This window comes from Camponotus vicinus, unplaced genomic scaffold, assembly GCF_025532165.1.
Source record: "Camponotus vicinus isolate PSW18456_S1 unplaced genomic scaffold, iyCamVici1.0 SCAF_4, whole genome shotgun sequence".
Classification (NCBI taxonomy): Eukaryota; Metazoa; Arthropoda; class Insecta; order Hymenoptera; family Formicidae; genus Camponotus; species Camponotus vicinus.
The window spans coordinates 11,519,876-11,537,960 of record NW_028141976.1 but is presented as its reverse complement, the minus strand read 5'-3'; the positions used below and the strand labels follow the sequence as shown (position 1 = coordinate 11,537,960).

Genomic DNA, 18,085 nt, shown 5'->3' with positions numbered 1-18,085 from the left:
TTTTATTTTAATAAGTAACATATAATCATTGAATCAAAAAGTATATTAATATCCCGTTATAATAGAGTTTCGTCGATATTTGTGAGATCTGCTTCGATATTATGCTCAGAGAGATGCACATTTGTCATTCCTGCGACCTCTCTACATCAGCTGAAGAACTACGAAGAATACAGGATGCTTCAAAAACATTTACGTGATCAATTTACAGGTATAAATGTATAATAAACAAAACATAAAATGAAAAAATACATAACAATTATTCGTGCTGTGACGAATTTTAACAAATTTAACAAATTTTCGAGTCATAAAATTCATATAGAAAGCAGTGCCATTGAATTGTATAAACTTTGTGTAAGATTTATCGCACTAAAGTGAATAATGTTACATGAAAAACAATACAATGTTCAGATATGTACATGTGTTTATTGTAGAGAAACGAAAAAAAAATACAAATTTTATTTTAATTTAACAAAAAAGAAACTTCAAAAACATCAGTTTCGACGAGAGGAAAGCTAATGGAACTGAAATTCGACTATTTCTTAATTAAGAGATATTCCGTGTTGTGACAAAAATACTTTAGCCTCGCGCGCGTCGCTCGAACTTTACAGGGTAGTTCGACTCCCGCAACAAAGAGGGTGACGGCGAGACGACACGCAGGAGCTCCATCTGGTCCCGACGTGGCCGGACACTCTCTCTCTTTCCCTCCCTTCATGCTCCGTAGGCGTATTTCCGCGCGCATGCACATTTACCGCGAAACGTGGGCGTCGTAGCTTTAAGGACAGCATCCGTCTGTGACGTCATATTTGTTTCATTTTCCGTCGTGCCAACATGCGTCCGGCTTGTCTTTTCAATATTGCAACTGTGTCATCTCGTTTATCTCGTTCCCTCTACCCTTACCGCGCCGCCAGCCCCCTCACCCATCCCCCTCTTCATCCACCCTCCCTTTTCTCTTTCTCTTTCTCTCTCTCCTTCTCATTCTCTCACGCGCCGCGAGACGTGCCAGTTATACCAGTATGTTTAACATGTTTTTTATCTTCCCTCTCAGCTAATGCCATTGTCCCGTATACGCACACGTGCTCGCAACGGAACAATTCTCTCGTTCATTTCCTGATTTATCTTCGATTCCACGGCAATCTTATTACACAGTGATCCAGCTGTAATTATTTGACGCCAAGGACGTTAACATGGGGATACATGGGGATTCTCTAGCGATTGTAGATATGTTTTAGGCGATTAGGGGATCTAAATGAAGGGTAGCGTAAAATATGACATGGAAGAGGGGAAGAGCAAGAATAAACATATAATTGTAGATATTCTACACGATTGATCGGATTATGTCGAGAATTCTGTACTAATATACAGAACGTATGACGAGAATGCTTCTTACCCCTTGAAGCGATCTATCGGTTACCAAAAGAACCAAGATTTCTTCCCCTGAAATTTTTCAGTAGAAACAACCGCGATCGTGTCGCCAATTAATTAATAGGATGAGAGTTTACCGCGCGACTCGTAAATAATCCGGGAGAAGACATTCACGACGCGTGTTCTCACCCCCATCAACATTATAAAACGCGGATAAATATCACGGTATTAATACGCAAGGAGGATTTACCGCGTTCATAAAGAGAACGTTACACGCGCTCGAGGACGTTACAAATACTCCCACCGATCGCTACCTCGTCGTCATCATCATCATCATCATCATCATCATCGTCATCCCTCTTTTCCCTTCCGCAACATCCGCCACACGATTTCCGCTCCCTCTCCTCTCCTCATCTCAATTTCTCCCACGCTTCCGCTCCCTCCATTCATCCCCCTCTATCCCGCAGCCTCTTCCTCCACACCCTGCGTCTCTCCCGTGTCCACCCACCCCTGTCCCCTATCCCTCTCGCTCGCGCACCCTTTCTCAGTCGCTTCTCTCCGACTCGCCGAGAGAAGGGCTCGTCATCCCTCGCGAGGACCACCGAGACGCGTCGCTCCGGTCGCGTTCGCGTCTGCCAACGTCGCGTCGCGGTAGACCGTCGTCATCGTCGCCGTCGCGCTCGCCGTCGTCGTATCAATCGCCTGGGGTCCGTGAGGACGACAGTTTATCGCGGGCAGATCCGTGTCTCGCGAGTGCCGCGCGAGAGGGACACCATCGGGTGGCGAGAGGGACGCACCATGAACGTCCCGCGGCCGCGGGACTCGCCGACGAGGTAGTCTACGTCGACGAGGAGGCTGGTTGGCTGGCTCGCGGCTCACCCTCACGGTCGTGCCTCATCGCATCCCCGAGAGCCGGGAGACATTTCTCTCGCTCAAGAGGGATAAAGCGGGTATAGATCGATAGGCCAGCTGGTGCGCGTGTTCGCAGAGTTTTCGCGACCGGTCGCTCGGGGTGTTCGGGGTGCGGCCCAGGATGGTGAAGGCACCGAGCATGGGACCCGCCGGCGGCCCGGCGGGCATCAGGCGAATCCATCCCGGTCCCGAGATAGCCATGAATCCGAGAAATCTGCCCACGGCATCCGCGAGCATGCCGCCCGCTATGCGAGGGGATGCCAACGCCGTCGACAGAACGACGCCCCAGGTTTATCATCCCCAGGTACGGATCCTCGGTCTTCTCGATGATGGACGTGTTTACGTCGCGGGAAGAGGGAGGGAGGGAGAGAGATGTAGGTGTACGTCCGATCGCGCTGAAGTCAGTTGAGTTATGTGATTGGCATTTTCTTTTTTTTAGTAGAAATGCATAATGATGGAGGATAAATGGAAAATAGATGGACCTAATTAATATGCATTATAGTCACGATTTTGTTTGTATTATTTTATTTATTTGTAATTAATTTGCTAATTAATTTATAACTCATTTCACGAAATTATCTTTCTGCAAAGATGATTAGAAATTTATTCGTTGTGTAACGTATGCACAATATTCTGAAATATAACTTGATTATGTTGATTTAAAAAATAATACTTTAATACCATTATTACACACGAGTCGCGTTAAATGAGATAATGTAAAGTCTGTATGCTTTACGCACCTTCATGCATTACAGATACATTTATGTCTTAGAAAGTTACAGCTATTGAAGTTTATTAATCACTTCTGCGCGCCTCGAATCTTATTACCGATAATTAAATTCAGTTATAATGTTTAAAGTTCATTTCATTAATGGATAAGTATATTTACTCTAACTTACATCTACCTTTTAATTCTCCGTATATTAATATAATCCGATATATTTCCGAGAGAGCGACCTTTGAAGAAAATATCTTTATTTATATATGCAATCCGTTCTCTCTCCTCTATTATTAATTCCTGTATATCTTTTATATATTTATTCACGTGCGCGTAAAAAGCAAAACCGCTTGCAGTTTCGCTCGCGCAACGACTTTTAATTAAAGAAATATGTTAACATTGCAAACACGGAGATGACGAGCTTCCTCTTTGGATGAAAAAGGTAATATTATTCCGATCATCCTCTCATCCTTTGAGAACGAGGACGTTGCTCGCGCTTGAAAATCCGTTTCCTGCGATCGAATGTAGGTCAGTCTCCTAGAGAGAAATGCTGTTCTCTCTCTCGGAGGAGGCCGAACGTCGGTTTATTTCCCCCGTCCGTGTCCCGTCGTCGATCTTGCCACTTAACGACGATGAACGATCTAAACGAATCTCATTACCGGAAACTAATAATACGATAACCATTAGACGACTAGAATGGTAGGTCCATGGCGCGGGTGGAAGATAGCGGAACTGCATGTTTAGCAAGGAATAATGCAAGAACGGTAATGAAGTCCGGGAAATTACAGAAGTTTAATGCAGCGTCTATTACGATTTCCGATAACGATGGCTCTTGGCACAATGAGTCGCGTATAGCGATGAAACTTCGATGAATGAAGCAGTTTACCGTATTCGATCAAAGAGCGATACTGTTTTTAAATGCCCCGCGGAAAACAATAACTTCTCCGCGCGACGAGAGTTTTGTGTGTGTATTTTCCTTTATTTTTCTACAAGAGAAAGGGTCAAGTTATTGTATTTTACCACCCGTAAGTCTCGAGTGCTATTTTTAAAGAAACACTCCCAGTTTTTTTCGCGTTATATTTCTCCAAACAGTTTGCTATAAATTTGGTATCGACAAGTAATATTTCTCTTTCAGCCGAGATTTTTTCAATATCGAGAATAATATCGATCATTAATATCTCGCATACGGTTTAAAACTTTTTTTTAATCTCAGCGTTTTTCCAATGAACGAAAAGAAGTGAAGAGAAAAGTTTTATTATGTAACTGTAATTATAATTATTTAGAAATATTGAATATATATAGAGTAAAATATAGCATTCCATATAGTGAATTTACTTTATTTATTTAGAAATTTTTTCAACGGCTAACTCTTAATAATTCTCCCCTTTTTAATTTTGTTTCTTCGAATATATCAGTTTCTCATCGCGATACTCGAGTCGAGATTCTTCTTCCAATTTCGATCTCAATTTTCGATTTATCATTTATTTTGATGTTTTAAGTAATCAAATCACTTTCTTTCGAAACTTAATCTTTAGCTTTGTCGAAATTTGGTATCGACAAGTAATATCTCTCAGCCGAGATTTTTTCAATATCGAGAATAATATCGATCATTAATATCTCGCATACGGTTTAAAACTTTTTTTTAGTCTCAGCATTTTTCCAATGGACGAAAAGAAGTGAAGAGAAAAGTTTTATTATGTAACTGTAATTATAATTATTTAGAAATATTGAATATATATAGAGTAAAATATAACATTTATATGGTAAATTTACTTTATTTATTTAGAAATTTTTTTCAACGGCTAACTTTTAATAATCCTCCCCTTTTTAATTTTGTTTCTTCGAATATATTAGCTTCTCATCGCGATACTCGAGTCGAGATTCTTCTGCCAATTTCGATCTCAGTTTTCGATTTATCATTTATTTTGATGTTTTAAGTAATCAAATCACTTTCTTTCGAAACTTAATCTTTAGCTTTGTCGAAAACTCCTCTTTCAAACTTCTAAGCGGGAAATTATTCATTTATTGTCTACTTAAAGTATAAAGTGGGATCTCCATCCTTACAAAATTAAACTATGGAAATCTTTGAGAAGATTCTATAAACGTAAATAAAAGCAAAATTTGGACTCGAGGAAACTTTATTAATCGCTTTTTGGAGAGTACCAAAATATCATAGTTCATCAGTAAATTACATATGAATAGTCTCGCGCAGCAATGCATTTCAAGAGTATCCCCATTTCTCGGATCTCATAAATCATTTCGCGTATCAATCAACGTGTCAGTCCCGGACGTAATCCAGTTCCCGCGACGTATGCGAGAATACACTTACATACGATCCTCTCGGTTCGCGACAGGTGGACGTTTCAACGCAGGTGGACCTCCACGGTGGCTACGGCGCTCCGGACTCGTGGGATCGTCGCGCGACCCCGTTGTACTCGCGCGAGGACATCAAGGAGCAATACTGCATCACCAGCCGGCAGCTGGACGCCGTCGAGAAGTCCGGCGGCGGTTTCTTCGGGTGCCTGTCGACGAGAGGCCCGTCGCCGTGCAGCTCCACCAGGAACTCCATCCTCTCGGCGTGCGTGCGTAGCGTGCCCAGCGACGAAAACCTCTGCGACGCGCCCTATCCCCGCAGGCCCCTCCAGATCATGTACCGTCAGCCTTATCCAACCTACTCCCGCGGCCTGTCGCGCTACGATCTCGAGGACGAGGCGGACTGGATCGAGAGTTCCTACTTCAGGCGAAGGCCGAGATCCTTCTGCACCGTGCCCGATCCAAAGAGGTAAATACAGGATCTCGATCTCGACTCGAAAAGTGACCAACGAGTCGCCAGATTGAAGCTCTTAAGGATCAGAAAGCTAGCTGTCAATTTTTTACAGAGATGTAACTACAATTCACTGATGTATTTTTCTCACGTCTACGTGAATTGTCAATATTTTCCGTAAAATACAATTTGACTGTTTTGTCAAAAGTGATTGTCAATTACTGATAGGTGCGATATACTTGCATCAACACGTGCAAAGGGTAATATTTGGCTCCTCGGCTATGTCGAGGAACCGAGTTCCTCGGATATTTGGGGCAAATTACTCTGGCGGGACGCGTTTAGAATGTATGTATCTAGTGATCGATTTATTGGTAAGGACTTTGGTAACGTAATTGATGGAAAGGCGTGTCGCGCCGTAACGACGAGTGTGCAAACGGAAAGGCAATGAAATTGGAATTTAAGAGCGAAGACCTTCGCACACGGCCAAATCGTTTTCTAATTAAATAAAAAATTCGGATAAAAATAGAAATAAAAATAAAAATAAAAATTCGTTTTCTAATTAAATAATTATTCGGAAATAAAATGAAAACTGTTAAAAAAATGAGTTTTATACATTTGAAAAGTGCAATTTCCATTTAAAAAAAAAGCGATGAATTTTTGACAAGAAATCTGTAGCAAAGATGCGCGATTTTTAACGTAGTCCATAGAAATTGTTTCGAAAATCCACCTTTGCACTTACATTAATAGAGAAAAAGAGAGAAGGAACATCCTATGGTTTTAGATAGACCTTATATAAAAAACGATATTTATATAGCGCACGATGTTCCATCGACTGTTACGTGTAAAGCCTTCCGTGATCTCCCCAGTGTATAGCGTGCGCACCTAAGGGGTTGGGTTTATTTCTGATTAGCATGAGTGCCGCAGCGTCCTTTTATCAGCTTTTTAAGGTCAACGGAAAGCGGTCAATTAAAAAATTATAGTTGCGCGCAAAATCGCCGTTTATATGCGGAATATACAGAAGAAAATCCAAAGGCAATAAAATAGATTTTAGTACGACGGTATAATTATAGCGCCTTTTGTGTGCGCCAGCGATGTTATTTTAAATTTATTATCATCTTATTAGTTTATTTATCGTTCATTTTCCGCGATTGTTTTGCGATAAATGAAAATTAATCTTGCACAATAGCATCTAAAATATTCTGACAATTAATACATGTACGATTTACGTATATAATGCATTTGAGGGTCATCTATTTCTCGATAGAATGACATAATGTCATTCTGTTTCCTGCGATAGTGTCCGTAACACGTGTAATCCAGTTATATTTGCAACAATGTCTATGTACATGACCATTATCTTTTGACAATGCACCTTCTATCCAGCCCATTTCATTTTTATTATTAACTACAAAATATAATCAATACATTATTTTATCGATTAAAATAATCTTCAATCGCAATTACGCGTAAATTACATTAACTTGATCATTTTAATAAAGGTAATTTTAATATCTTTTTTTAACTTAATAATATTTTAAATTAATTAATAATACAATTTTTATATTAATAATAGTTTCTTTCATATCAGATCACTTTTAAGAATAATTTTGCCTCCAATTTTAATGATATTAATTGATAAGGCAAGTCAATCGTAAGAGAAAATTTAATGCAATACGTAATTTGACGAAACACATGATTCTCTCTCACCAAGATACACCTGGGTGCCGGAAGATGAAGAATCCATGAGACTGGAAGGTCCGCGGCCGGTGTTACCGCCGGTGATACCCCTTCCTCCTTCCTTGACGATGCAAGGACCTCAGGTTCCTAAGACGAAGCACGTGAGCTTCGCGAGATCGCACACACTCACGTCGTTCGAAGTCCCGAGAAACAGAAGCCCACCGAGGCCACATAATCCGGAACGTCTTATAGACTCGCAGCCGACAATGCAGAATGCTATACTGCCTTCGTCCTTGCCCTTAACTCATCCTTACCCTGGCATTGAGCCACGTGTCCTCGTACTTGGTAAGTACACGCTTCTTGCAATCGTATCGTGTAACGCGATCGCAAAGTTTCTCGCATATACACGTGTATAAACTCTAAACGTACGTACAAACATACGAAATATAAATACAACAATCTAAAACGCTTGGATTAATTTTATTGGAATTTAATGCGCCAGATATTTCGCGTCGCGTAATGATCCTGTACGAGCTGTTTTGATCCCAAGCCAAGTATCACAAATTAAGCCGGGCGAATAGTTGAGGCTATTTATCCGTGGCCGGCAAAGTTCGTTATAAGCTAGATTAACACTCGAGAAACTATGACCTCAGGGAAGAGACGAAATGGGATGTGAATATATCGGAGGGTGACGTGACGACGAAATAAATTTGTATAAAATTATACACCGATTCGTCGAACTAAAAATCGCTGAATTCTATATTTTAACAATTCTATTCTCCCTCAACAAGCTCGAAAAGTTAATTTTACAAAAATCGAAAGGAGACATTTATATAAATTCTTTATATTCTTGGAAATCGATATTAAAAAAAAATAGTACATTATTTTTTTTTTTTCGAGAACGTCGATTCACAGGATAGTTTAGTCCACTTGTAGCGATCTCCCTGGGTTCCAGAGAAACCACCTAAACGCGGTGCCATGAAGACCCAGGCGACGCAGACCGAGATCCCGGCGATGTTTCGCGGTCGCGTGCTCCCGGTGACCCTGAGTCCCCGAACCATCCATCGGGTCAAGATGGTTTCGCAGGGCGCTCAAACGAATGGTATTTTCAACGGGAGAAAATTGACGAAGAGCTACTCGGAAGCCGGACAATTGGGGACGCCGCTCGGCGGCGGCCAGGTAGGCACGCCGACGAAGGAGGAGACCGAGCACGAGCCGCTCCACAGGACACAAAGCGAGGAACCACCGAGGTCGCCCTTTCTCGTTTCAATGACGCCACCGCTGCCCCCCTCCTCCGCCACCGTCGTTATTGAAGAATCCTTGCCAAATGGAGACATTGTCCCCGCCGAAATTGTGAGTACTCCGACACTTTTTCGCACATTTTACGGGGAAGGAAAAAAATGTGAATTGTTATCCCGCGCCATGTTTTCGCCATCGAAAACGTCCCGCTTAGATATAACTCTTCAAATAATCTAGAAGATGAGAAAATATATCTGAAAATGTATTTTGGATAAGAGACATAAAGGTAATTTTAGTTTTAATTTATTTGACTTATTTTTAAAATAAACAGAATTTTATCGCGAGATAAAGATAGTTTTTAGAATTTAGGATGTAAAAATAATATCTTCAAAAACGTTAATGATGAAAGCAGATATTTTAAAATACGCTTACATTAATGTATAATAAATCTATCAAACATTATCTTAAATAATTTGCTAAATATAACTTTTTTTATCTAAAATAAAAATAAATATAATACATATTTTAATATTTTAATATTTTAGAAAATATTAAAGATAAAATATCAAATCATATAAATAAAAATAAATATTAAAAAAACATTGGTTGATCGACGAAAAGTTGTTAGACAACTTGCAAATGAAAAACAAGTGTAATTCAAAAAAATGTAATTCACCCACAATTATGTTCGTTTCAGCCTCGGTATCATCGTAAGTCCCTCGACATAGACGATCAGGAGATCTTCATAAATTTCAAACCAGCACCGGTGTCGCCGGACGCGCGGGCGCTTCTCAGCCGAATCTCCGAGCCTACGCGTAGATTCCTACCCCTCCAGAAGACCTTCTCCGACGGCGAGATTCGTATCGAGAGACGCGAGCTGATCGGCGAAAGTAGCGAGCCGAGTTATCCTCACACCTGTAGGAGGAATCAGCAGGATTCCTGGGGCAGAGTCAGAACGCCCGTCCAATTTTCCTCAACGCCCGAGGATCTGTCCTTGTTGCGAAGCCTCTCGCCCCACGAGGATCATCATGAAGAGGTAACAAAAGAGAAATATTAGAGCTGTTTTGTGAGAATTGATTTTTTGTTGAAATTAAAAAATAGGTCGTAAGAAACATTCTGTCGCATATTTCAGGAGTTTCACGAAAATCTAATACGTCGGGGTCTTTTCCGAAAGAGGAGCGTATCCCTCGAGGACGGCGTGCAGGGTCTGTCGTCGGACGACTTTATGCTTCCTAGATCACTTCCTACTTCACCCACATCGCCAACTGCAGCAGCAGGTACGTCATGTATCATCCATACACAATATCATCCATTTTTACTAGTGAGCTTATATATATGAAATCAGTGAGATTGTTGAAGTCTTTAAATTCGATTATCAAACTAAATATCAGGCAATAAAATTACCCCTTAATAATGATCCTGAAAAACCATCTGTATACAGGGTGTTCCCGGGTTAAATGGCCAAACTTAAAATATAAATTTGGGACCTCAAAACAAGCAAAAATTTCCTCTGGAAGTTTACTCGCAAACGCTTCGTTCAAGAGATATCAACTTGTTAAGTTACAGAACCATAGGAATGAATAATACCGAAATATTTCTGTTTTGTCTTTGTTTTGAAGATTGAAGGTCATTCATAGGCTTCTGTTTTTTACAAACAGAATCGATTTCGCGCAGTGTACCAAGTAATTGTTAGTTCATTGAATACTTTCGTGGAGTAAAGTAGTACAATATGCCTCGTACATATTCTAATAGTGAATATGCTGATATGGTATATTTGGGGTACTCTCAAGCAAAAAGTATATGAAGTGCCTATTAATGACCTTCAATCATTACAACGGAGGATAGTACAAGCGTGCGAAGAAATTACAGATGTACAATGTCAGTCATCCACTCGTTCTGTGATCGATAGGTGCAATGCTTGTCTCCAAGCTGGAGGCTATCATTTTGAACAAAATATTTAATAATTATAAATTTTGGTTACTGTAAAGCAATAAAAAAGATAAACCTAGATTATTTCGATATTATTCATTCCTATGGTTCTATAACTTAACAAGTCGATATTTCTTGAACGAAGCGTTTGTGAGTAAACTTCCAGAGGAAATTTTTGCTTGTTTTGAGGTCCCAAATTTATATTTTAAGTTTGGCCATTTAACCCGGAAACACCCTGTATAATAAATGAATATTCAGTTAACATCGACGGTATTCTTTTCAGCGCCACGTAGGATCTCGCAGACTCCGAAGGACGATTCGTTGCCGAGCTGCGCCTTATTGCCCGCGGCGATATGTCCGGCTGCCTTCAGCACCGGAACCGGCATTCCCGGCACCGGCATCATCGGCCAGGCGGTCTCGCCGTTCGCGTCGAGCGATTCATTGACCAACGACGTCACCAGGGACCATAGCGACGGGATATGGAACGAGTCGCAGGCGACGGTTCTCCAAGCGGACTCGTTGGCTTTATTGACGCCGTCCTCGAGAAGAAGGCACCTCCTGCTGCTGCAACATCAGCAACGCTCCTCGATGGACACCGAGGCTCTCGACGTCGAGGACGAAGTGGAGCCTTGTCCGCCGAGTCCACGAATACGCCTGGAACCGGCCACTCCGGTGCAACCCCTCACACCAAGGTAGGCTACCCCAAGTTTATTTGTTTCAAGAGAGTCTCACGCGCGGTTGAAAGTATTAAAGTCAAGACGTGTGCGAAGGAATATGTCGAAAATTTCGATCGAAAGATGTTAAATGAGAATTTTTTCGTATCGGCGCTCTGCCTTGTGTATGCTTTATTTAAAGAAGATACTTTTTGCAGACGCCATTACAGAATACAAGATCTGTTACCGGTACAGTTTCAACAAATTTACTACAATGATGTATCCGCAACAGCATATTTTTATGCCTGCGATATGTAAGATTATAACGTATTTTGATCCGATAGTAGAGCACCCCAAATTTTAAGTAACTTCTGAACTAAATCATCTTTGCAACATTTTTTGTCTTATTTTTAGATGTCTTTGGAAAAACAACATTCTGTCAATTATATCGAAAATCTAAAAATAGGCTGGAGATAATACATTTACATCCACATCTGCCTTCGTTTCTACAATCACCCCATGTTAAAAATCGATATAATTGATGGAGTTGAATAGTTTGATAGAAGCTTTACCCTAAAGAAATTTAGAATTTTTGATACATTTTACAAAATTAAATTTCAACAATTAATACTCGAAGCGCAAAAATAAAAAGGAAAAAATTATGCCAATTTTTTTAATTCTTGATTAAAAGTGATTTCCTGTTATTATAAATTTATTAAAATTTCGTATTAAACTTTTTTTGCCATTATAACTTTATTAAAAAGTCTACATGAGCATTTGAATTTTATCAAAAAGTATTTTGATTTATAATGATTCTGAGAGATTAAATTAAAATTACGAGAATGTAAAGTTGGCATTTTTGGACTTTTACTTCTTACATTTAGAGCTTATGCTTTAATCAAACTTTAATTAATCTAATTGGCGATTTATTCAACTAAGATGGATCTGCTTACAGAAAAATTTTTCAAAATTTTTCAATTTATAATCCATGTTATTTTTAATCTAATTTTTCCTTTCATGTATTAAACAATAAAAACTTAATAATCCTATCCATATTGTAATAAAATATATCAATAGAATATAAATATTATTCGATAAATTAATCGCCAATTAAAGTTAATTGACAAGTTTTATCAAAGCCGTTCGTAATCACCATAACTCGTTTCGTTATCAGAAATCGATATTTTTTCACGTCCTTCCATGTATATAAATATTAAGATGAGATTATCTTGAAATACTCCACGAGATATTTTATACATTTTGCGTCGGGATATAAAAAAATATAAGATCTCGTAAAATATTTGCTTCCCTTCGATTTGACATTAATAGTTTTATGTGGGATAATAAAAAAAATCGATTCGTGCAAGAAATATGATTTCACTTAAATAAAAGTGAGCGGAGACTTCGGCCTCCTGCCGTAGAAAACTTGGCAGCGAGACACTCCGCTTGTTTCATAAAGATCAACAACGAATCTTAAAACTCCAACGAGAAAAATTATTTGCTATATCCAATTCTACTTTCAAGGAAAACATCGCTTGTAATATTTTACGATATACACTCTGTATATACGCCCCCATCCATGTTTATCCTTGTTTTTGCTTCGATTTATATATATATATATATATATATATATATATATATATATTGTTTTTTTTTTATTTTTTGATCGCTAATCTTTTATTATTTCGCATTTGATAAAACAATTATAATTTCAGCCCATAATAATTTTCCTCCGGTATCAATCTAAATCCCTATCTAAATCCCTATCTAAATCCCTATCTAAATAGGGATTAGGGAGGTTTTGGCAACGAGGAGAGATCGATCCTCTCTAAGTAAGGTCGTTATTAATACGCATAACTTCTTTCTCTGTGATGATTCATCAACATTAATGTATATAACATCTCATTCTTTCTCTCCCTCTCTTTAATATGTACATATATATATAAAATTGAAATGTTGCTTCCCCCCTGGACCTCCCTCTTCCGTCCGTGGGATCTCTGCATTAAAGTCCCCACGTTTTTCCTCCAGTATCGAATCGTCTATTTCTGCGAGCAACGGCCGACCGAGGAGCGGATTACGTCGCGCTAGTCCAGGTCCGCCCTTGTCGCAGCCCCAGTCGCAGTCGTCGAGCGAGTTCGGCTTAAGCCTGGCGAGGACCGACTCGGGCGGCCGCACCAACACCGATCTCTCCGAGACCTCCGAGGATTACGTCACTGCCAATACTTCTACGGAAACCGGGACCACCACTGGCACGTCCGCCACGACCAGCTCCTGGTCGAGGCCACCGCAGACATCCAGCGCCGCGGCGTCGGCGGCGTCGGCGCCGGCTTCGACCACCGCGACCGCCGCGGAAGGCAGCTCCTTCGAAAGCGCCAGTTCGATCTACAGCCTGGCGAGGAGCGAGGTAAGCCTCGTCATCTTCCGGAATTATTCGGATATTAAAGAACTTTCGGATGAATTTATAATGTAATTAAAGTGTCCCTGTTATCGCTCGCTACCCTCTTTGATTTCCTTAACAAATTTAATTTTCTTTCAGAAGGTGTAACCAACGATCAATTTAAGATCTTGAATCTTCAATTTATATCATTAATCTAATTTAATAATAAGTTTATCGATTGCCTCCAAAATTAGTCGCGCAACGAAATCTTGTCGCATTCATACGAGAAAGAAATCTGATTGATACGTACCTTCTGCCTTAGGCCGTCATCGAGGAGCCGTGTAGTCCGCCGCCGATTTTAGAGGAAGCGGAACTCGCATTTGGATTAGAACTACCTCCGCCGATGAGGTCCAGCAGCAGCAGCAGCAGTTCGGGTAGCTACGATCTAAAGGATGCGATGACGGATCCGAATAACGATCTCGAGCAGGTCGCTTCACCCAGTGGACATACCTCAGAGACTGAATTAGATCGAGATGTAAGTATACGTGGGAGATCATATCGAGGATTACAACTATTAAATTTATGAAAAGTTCGAAAAAAATAATGAAAATAAAAGAAGAGAGGATATGAAAATAAAAATCGCGGTAAATTGTTATCGAAATACTTAGGTTGATTAAAATATTATTATTCAGGAAAATAATCTCTATTAATAAGAAAGAATTTCGATAGGAGGGTCACCGATCGTCGTCCGGAGGTTACGCCGAGTCGCCTCCTGACGTTCGCATGTGGAGCGAAGAGGAGCGTCGTCGGAAGAAAAAGACCTTCAGCCTGGACTTCCTCGGAAGTGCGTCGAACAACGTCGAGCTGGAGCACAGCGCGGAGCCGGCGTATCCGGAAAACGTCGAGGTCAGTCCGACGCCGAGTCATCGTCATCGATCGCGAAGCAAACCGACGTCGGCTCGGAGTCCCCATCGAAATAACAGGAAGCGAGACGCGATGCAACAGTCGACGCAGCAGCAGCAGCAGCAGCAACAGCAGCAACAACAGCAGGCGCTCAGCAAAAGCCCTCAGAAGGACGAATGGAGGGTCGAACAGGTCGAGGACGGTCCTCATGCGCCGACGTCCGATGATTCTAGCTGCAGTCATCATTATCACATGCATCACCACCATCATCATCATATGCATCGAGACGGTGCGGAAAGTGGAAGGCATCGTCGGACCAGGGAAAGCCCGAGGAGAAAGACCAGCAGTTACCTCTCGACCAGAAGACGTAGCAATGAGGTGAAGATCGCGTCCGTTTTATTATTGACCAAAGGAGAAAGAGAAAGAAAAAAAGAGTTTGCTGTAGTAGGAGTATTTGTGTTGTATGTTTTACAATTCATCCATATCTCTTTATTTCATCTCTTTCTTGTTTGTACAATGAATCAAAGATCTTTTAAAAAGATAAATAGAACAATGATAAAAAAATGTATCTCTCTGATATTTCACATTATTTTGTTTTTATAACAGTCTAACGAATAAAAAGTAGGATATAGTAAAAGTAGGATATTTTAATATTCTTAAATAGACTAATAAAGTTTCTAGGCGACTTAAATAAATTTTTAATTAAATAATTTTAAATCATAATCAAATAAAATTTATTTTATTTATTTTAATTAACTAAAAATTAAATTTAAATTTAGTTTAAATTAAATATAAATTCAAACGATTTAATTTCAAATTAAACAAATTATTCAATTTTATTATTAAAAATGTATATTTTTTAAATAAAAATATATTTGTCTATTTACCTGAAATAAATTGCTATACGATGTTAGAAAATATCCAAGTTTTTTATTTGTTAAACTGCCATATATAATTACTAAATAAATTATTAAAATCTTACTTTCTTACTTAACGAATTATTATTACTATTATTAATTACTAATTAAATATACATATATATAAATTATTTATTTATAGGTATGATAGCTATAAATTATTCATTTATCGCGAATGAAATCGCGTTGCAGGATAAGAACGCGGCGTTGACAGGTAGCTTGCCGCGAAGGAAGTCGCGCCTCGCGGACGACATAGTTTGCGCCACTCGTCTGAGCCCCGGTCGTTATCAGCGTAGTCCGGGGCACAATGGTCAACGAGCACTCGTCGTCGAGACGCAAAGCCCGGAGGCCAGACTGAAGGCATTGTCCGCGGAATCGTTGAGATCTGTCAGCCCCGGCAGCGACAGCGTCTTCTACAGCGAGAGCGCCGATCAGCCCTGCATCTCGGCCGTCGCCGCTTTGGACGCCGCGCACTGTCATCATTGCGGCAGAGAGGTGATATATCGCTTATCATCGCATCATTCGCTCGCCTTCCCCGCACGCATTAACCCTTTGCACTCGGCGTAATCTCTTTGCCTACGCGACTGTCCTTTTTGCTCGCGAAATTTCGCAAACTTTATTTATGTTAACACAGGTTAATTAAAATTAAGAACTTGTTGGCACTTGAGAAAAATAGAAATTTATTTACGTTAACACTTTTTTGTGCATTTTTGCATATATAAGAATATATTTTAAAAATCATTACTTATTAAGACTAATTATAAAAATGTTTAGACTATCGCCACAACATTAATAAAAAAAAAGGAAAATGATATGTTTGATTTCACACTATTTATAACTGCTTTCGATCGACAGACACATTGCAATTAATAATATTGGATTAATTGAGAGGAGATTTCGAGTGTAAAGGGTTAACAGGGTTTAATGACATTTTTTATCACATTCATTTACGATTTCATTCATCATCCACGAAAGATTTTCTTTAGTAATTCTCTTTATCTGAAAACTAGGAAAATAGGCGTAGAATGCCTAATCTGCATCTAATTTTTCTATAGCTTCATTGTAGCTTTAAATTAGACTTCATTGCGAATCATAGATGCCGAATATTATACTTGTTACTAATTTAAACTGCAACTTTTTAAAAATTAAAGAGTTATTATTATCATTATGTTATTATTTTCTTGAGGTTTTGACATTTAGAAGGAGCCGTAAAGTAAATCCTCTGGATAGTTGCCTTTCTCCCCCTTTGTTTTAAAAATAGCATTCACTTTTTGTAATTTGCTTTTCACTAGTATCAATTAGACATGTGACTTGCTCTTCTTTGCTTGATAAATTAATATGCGAATGAATACATAGATCATAAATACATATATCAAACATACTTTTTTTGGAGTTTTATGCATTTTTGAAATTAAAAATATTTATAAAATTTACATCTATAATTCTTTTGAACAGTGGAAACAATTTTTGTCATAATTTATAGTTCATACATAATCTATTATTTGCTTTCCGTTTCATGTTTAATCTAATTAAATAAATAGTATAATTATCTCAATAATTAAGATAATGAAAAATATAAAAAAGATGCAGATATTACTAGGAGCTGTAATCACACAGTAGTCACCTTGATTTTTCCATAGAATGAATGTCCACGAACGAATAACATGATATGTAATAGGAATGCAAAGTAGATTCTTCTTTCAATCTATTTCGATCTGTCCATCTGTCTGCCTTCTTTCTCTATCGTGTGTGCCCTCCTGTTGCTTCATCCCGAGGTGTCGGAAGAGATCGTTCGACCACCGGCAGGTTTTGCGGACTCCCCGGAAGGACACAGAACATCTTCCAAGCACGTTACAGGACACCGGCTGTACAAGAAGTTTGACAAGAGGTACAGATCGGAAGATCGTGGGGACCGTAGACATCGCCGTGGCAGCGCCGGTAGATCGGACATTCGAGCTAAATCGGAGGAGAGAGCCACTTCTCGATCAGGGAGTAGAGGTTCGATCGACGACACTGGTAGAAGGAGGCTGCAAGCTCGAAGTACCGATGTCAGCATGGAGATTCTCACAGGTGAATTTAATTTATGCAAATAATAAATAATAAATATCTATTTATATATTTTAAATATTTTTTTATATTTTATATATTTTTTATATATTTATGTATTTTATATATATTTTATATTACGTGTTGAATTAACTATATAAAAAAATCTAGATATACATATATATATTAATAGAAATTTTTCCTATGATTGTTTTTACTATGAGCAATTATGAGGAGGAAATATTAAATTAATATATACTAATTAATTCGCTCAAAAAACATAGATGACCAATAATCGTAGTCGTCCTATTTGCATGATCCGATAAAATAATTGGCATGGGACCGATTTATTGTATTTCCGTGTGACACGTCTCACGGAATATCGGTGACATCCCGAATTTCCTGACCTAAATAAGTCACCCGGACTACTGAGCTTAAATACTCCACGCGGATTCGATCGATAGCTAATAATCATAGTTCTTCGATTCTCGCATCCAATAGAACTCGAATTTCGTTGACTCGCGAAATATCTCACGTCTTATTGGCGTTCCGGATTTTTCTTCTCGCATCCTTTTCGCATTCTTATCG

General features: G+C 39.3%; 1 protein-coding gene across 1 annotated transcript; it reads left to right on the top strand.

The window, feature by feature from the left end:
* Positions 1 to 1,945: 1,945 nt before the first annotated feature.
* Positions 1,946 to 17,297, top strand: LOC145969604 (uncharacterized). The gene is made up of 12 exons (XM_083095661.1): positions 1,946 to 2,578; positions 5,347 to 5,774; positions 7,468 to 7,778; positions 8,389 to 8,786; positions 9,370 to 9,708; positions 9,805 to 9,949; positions 10,885 to 11,293; positions 11,473 to 11,568; positions 13,283 to 13,658; positions 13,954 to 14,166; positions 14,361 to 14,912; positions 15,644 to 17,297. Exons 1-12 carry the CDS (start codon positions 2,396 to 2,398, stop codon positions 16,016 to 16,018), a joined length of 3,825 nt encoding a protein of 1,274 aa, XP_082951787.1. The 5' UTR covers positions 1,946 to 2,395; the 3' UTR covers positions 16,019 to 17,297.
* Positions 17,298 to 18,085: the final 788 nt, after the last annotated feature.

Coding starts and splice junctions, on each gene's coding strand:
- LOC145969604 (XM_083095661.1), top strand. CDS start 2,396: ATGGTGAAGGCACCGAGCATGGGACCCGCCGGCGGCCCGGCGGGCATC. Junction 5,775..7,467: donor ACCGTGCCCGATCCAAAGAG/GTAAATACAGGA, acceptor TCTCTCACCAAG/ATACACCTGGGTGCCGGAAG. Junction 8,787..9,369: donor ACATTGTCCCCGCCGAAATT/GTGAGTACTCCG, acceptor TGTTCGTTTCAG/CCTCGGTATCATCGTAAGTC.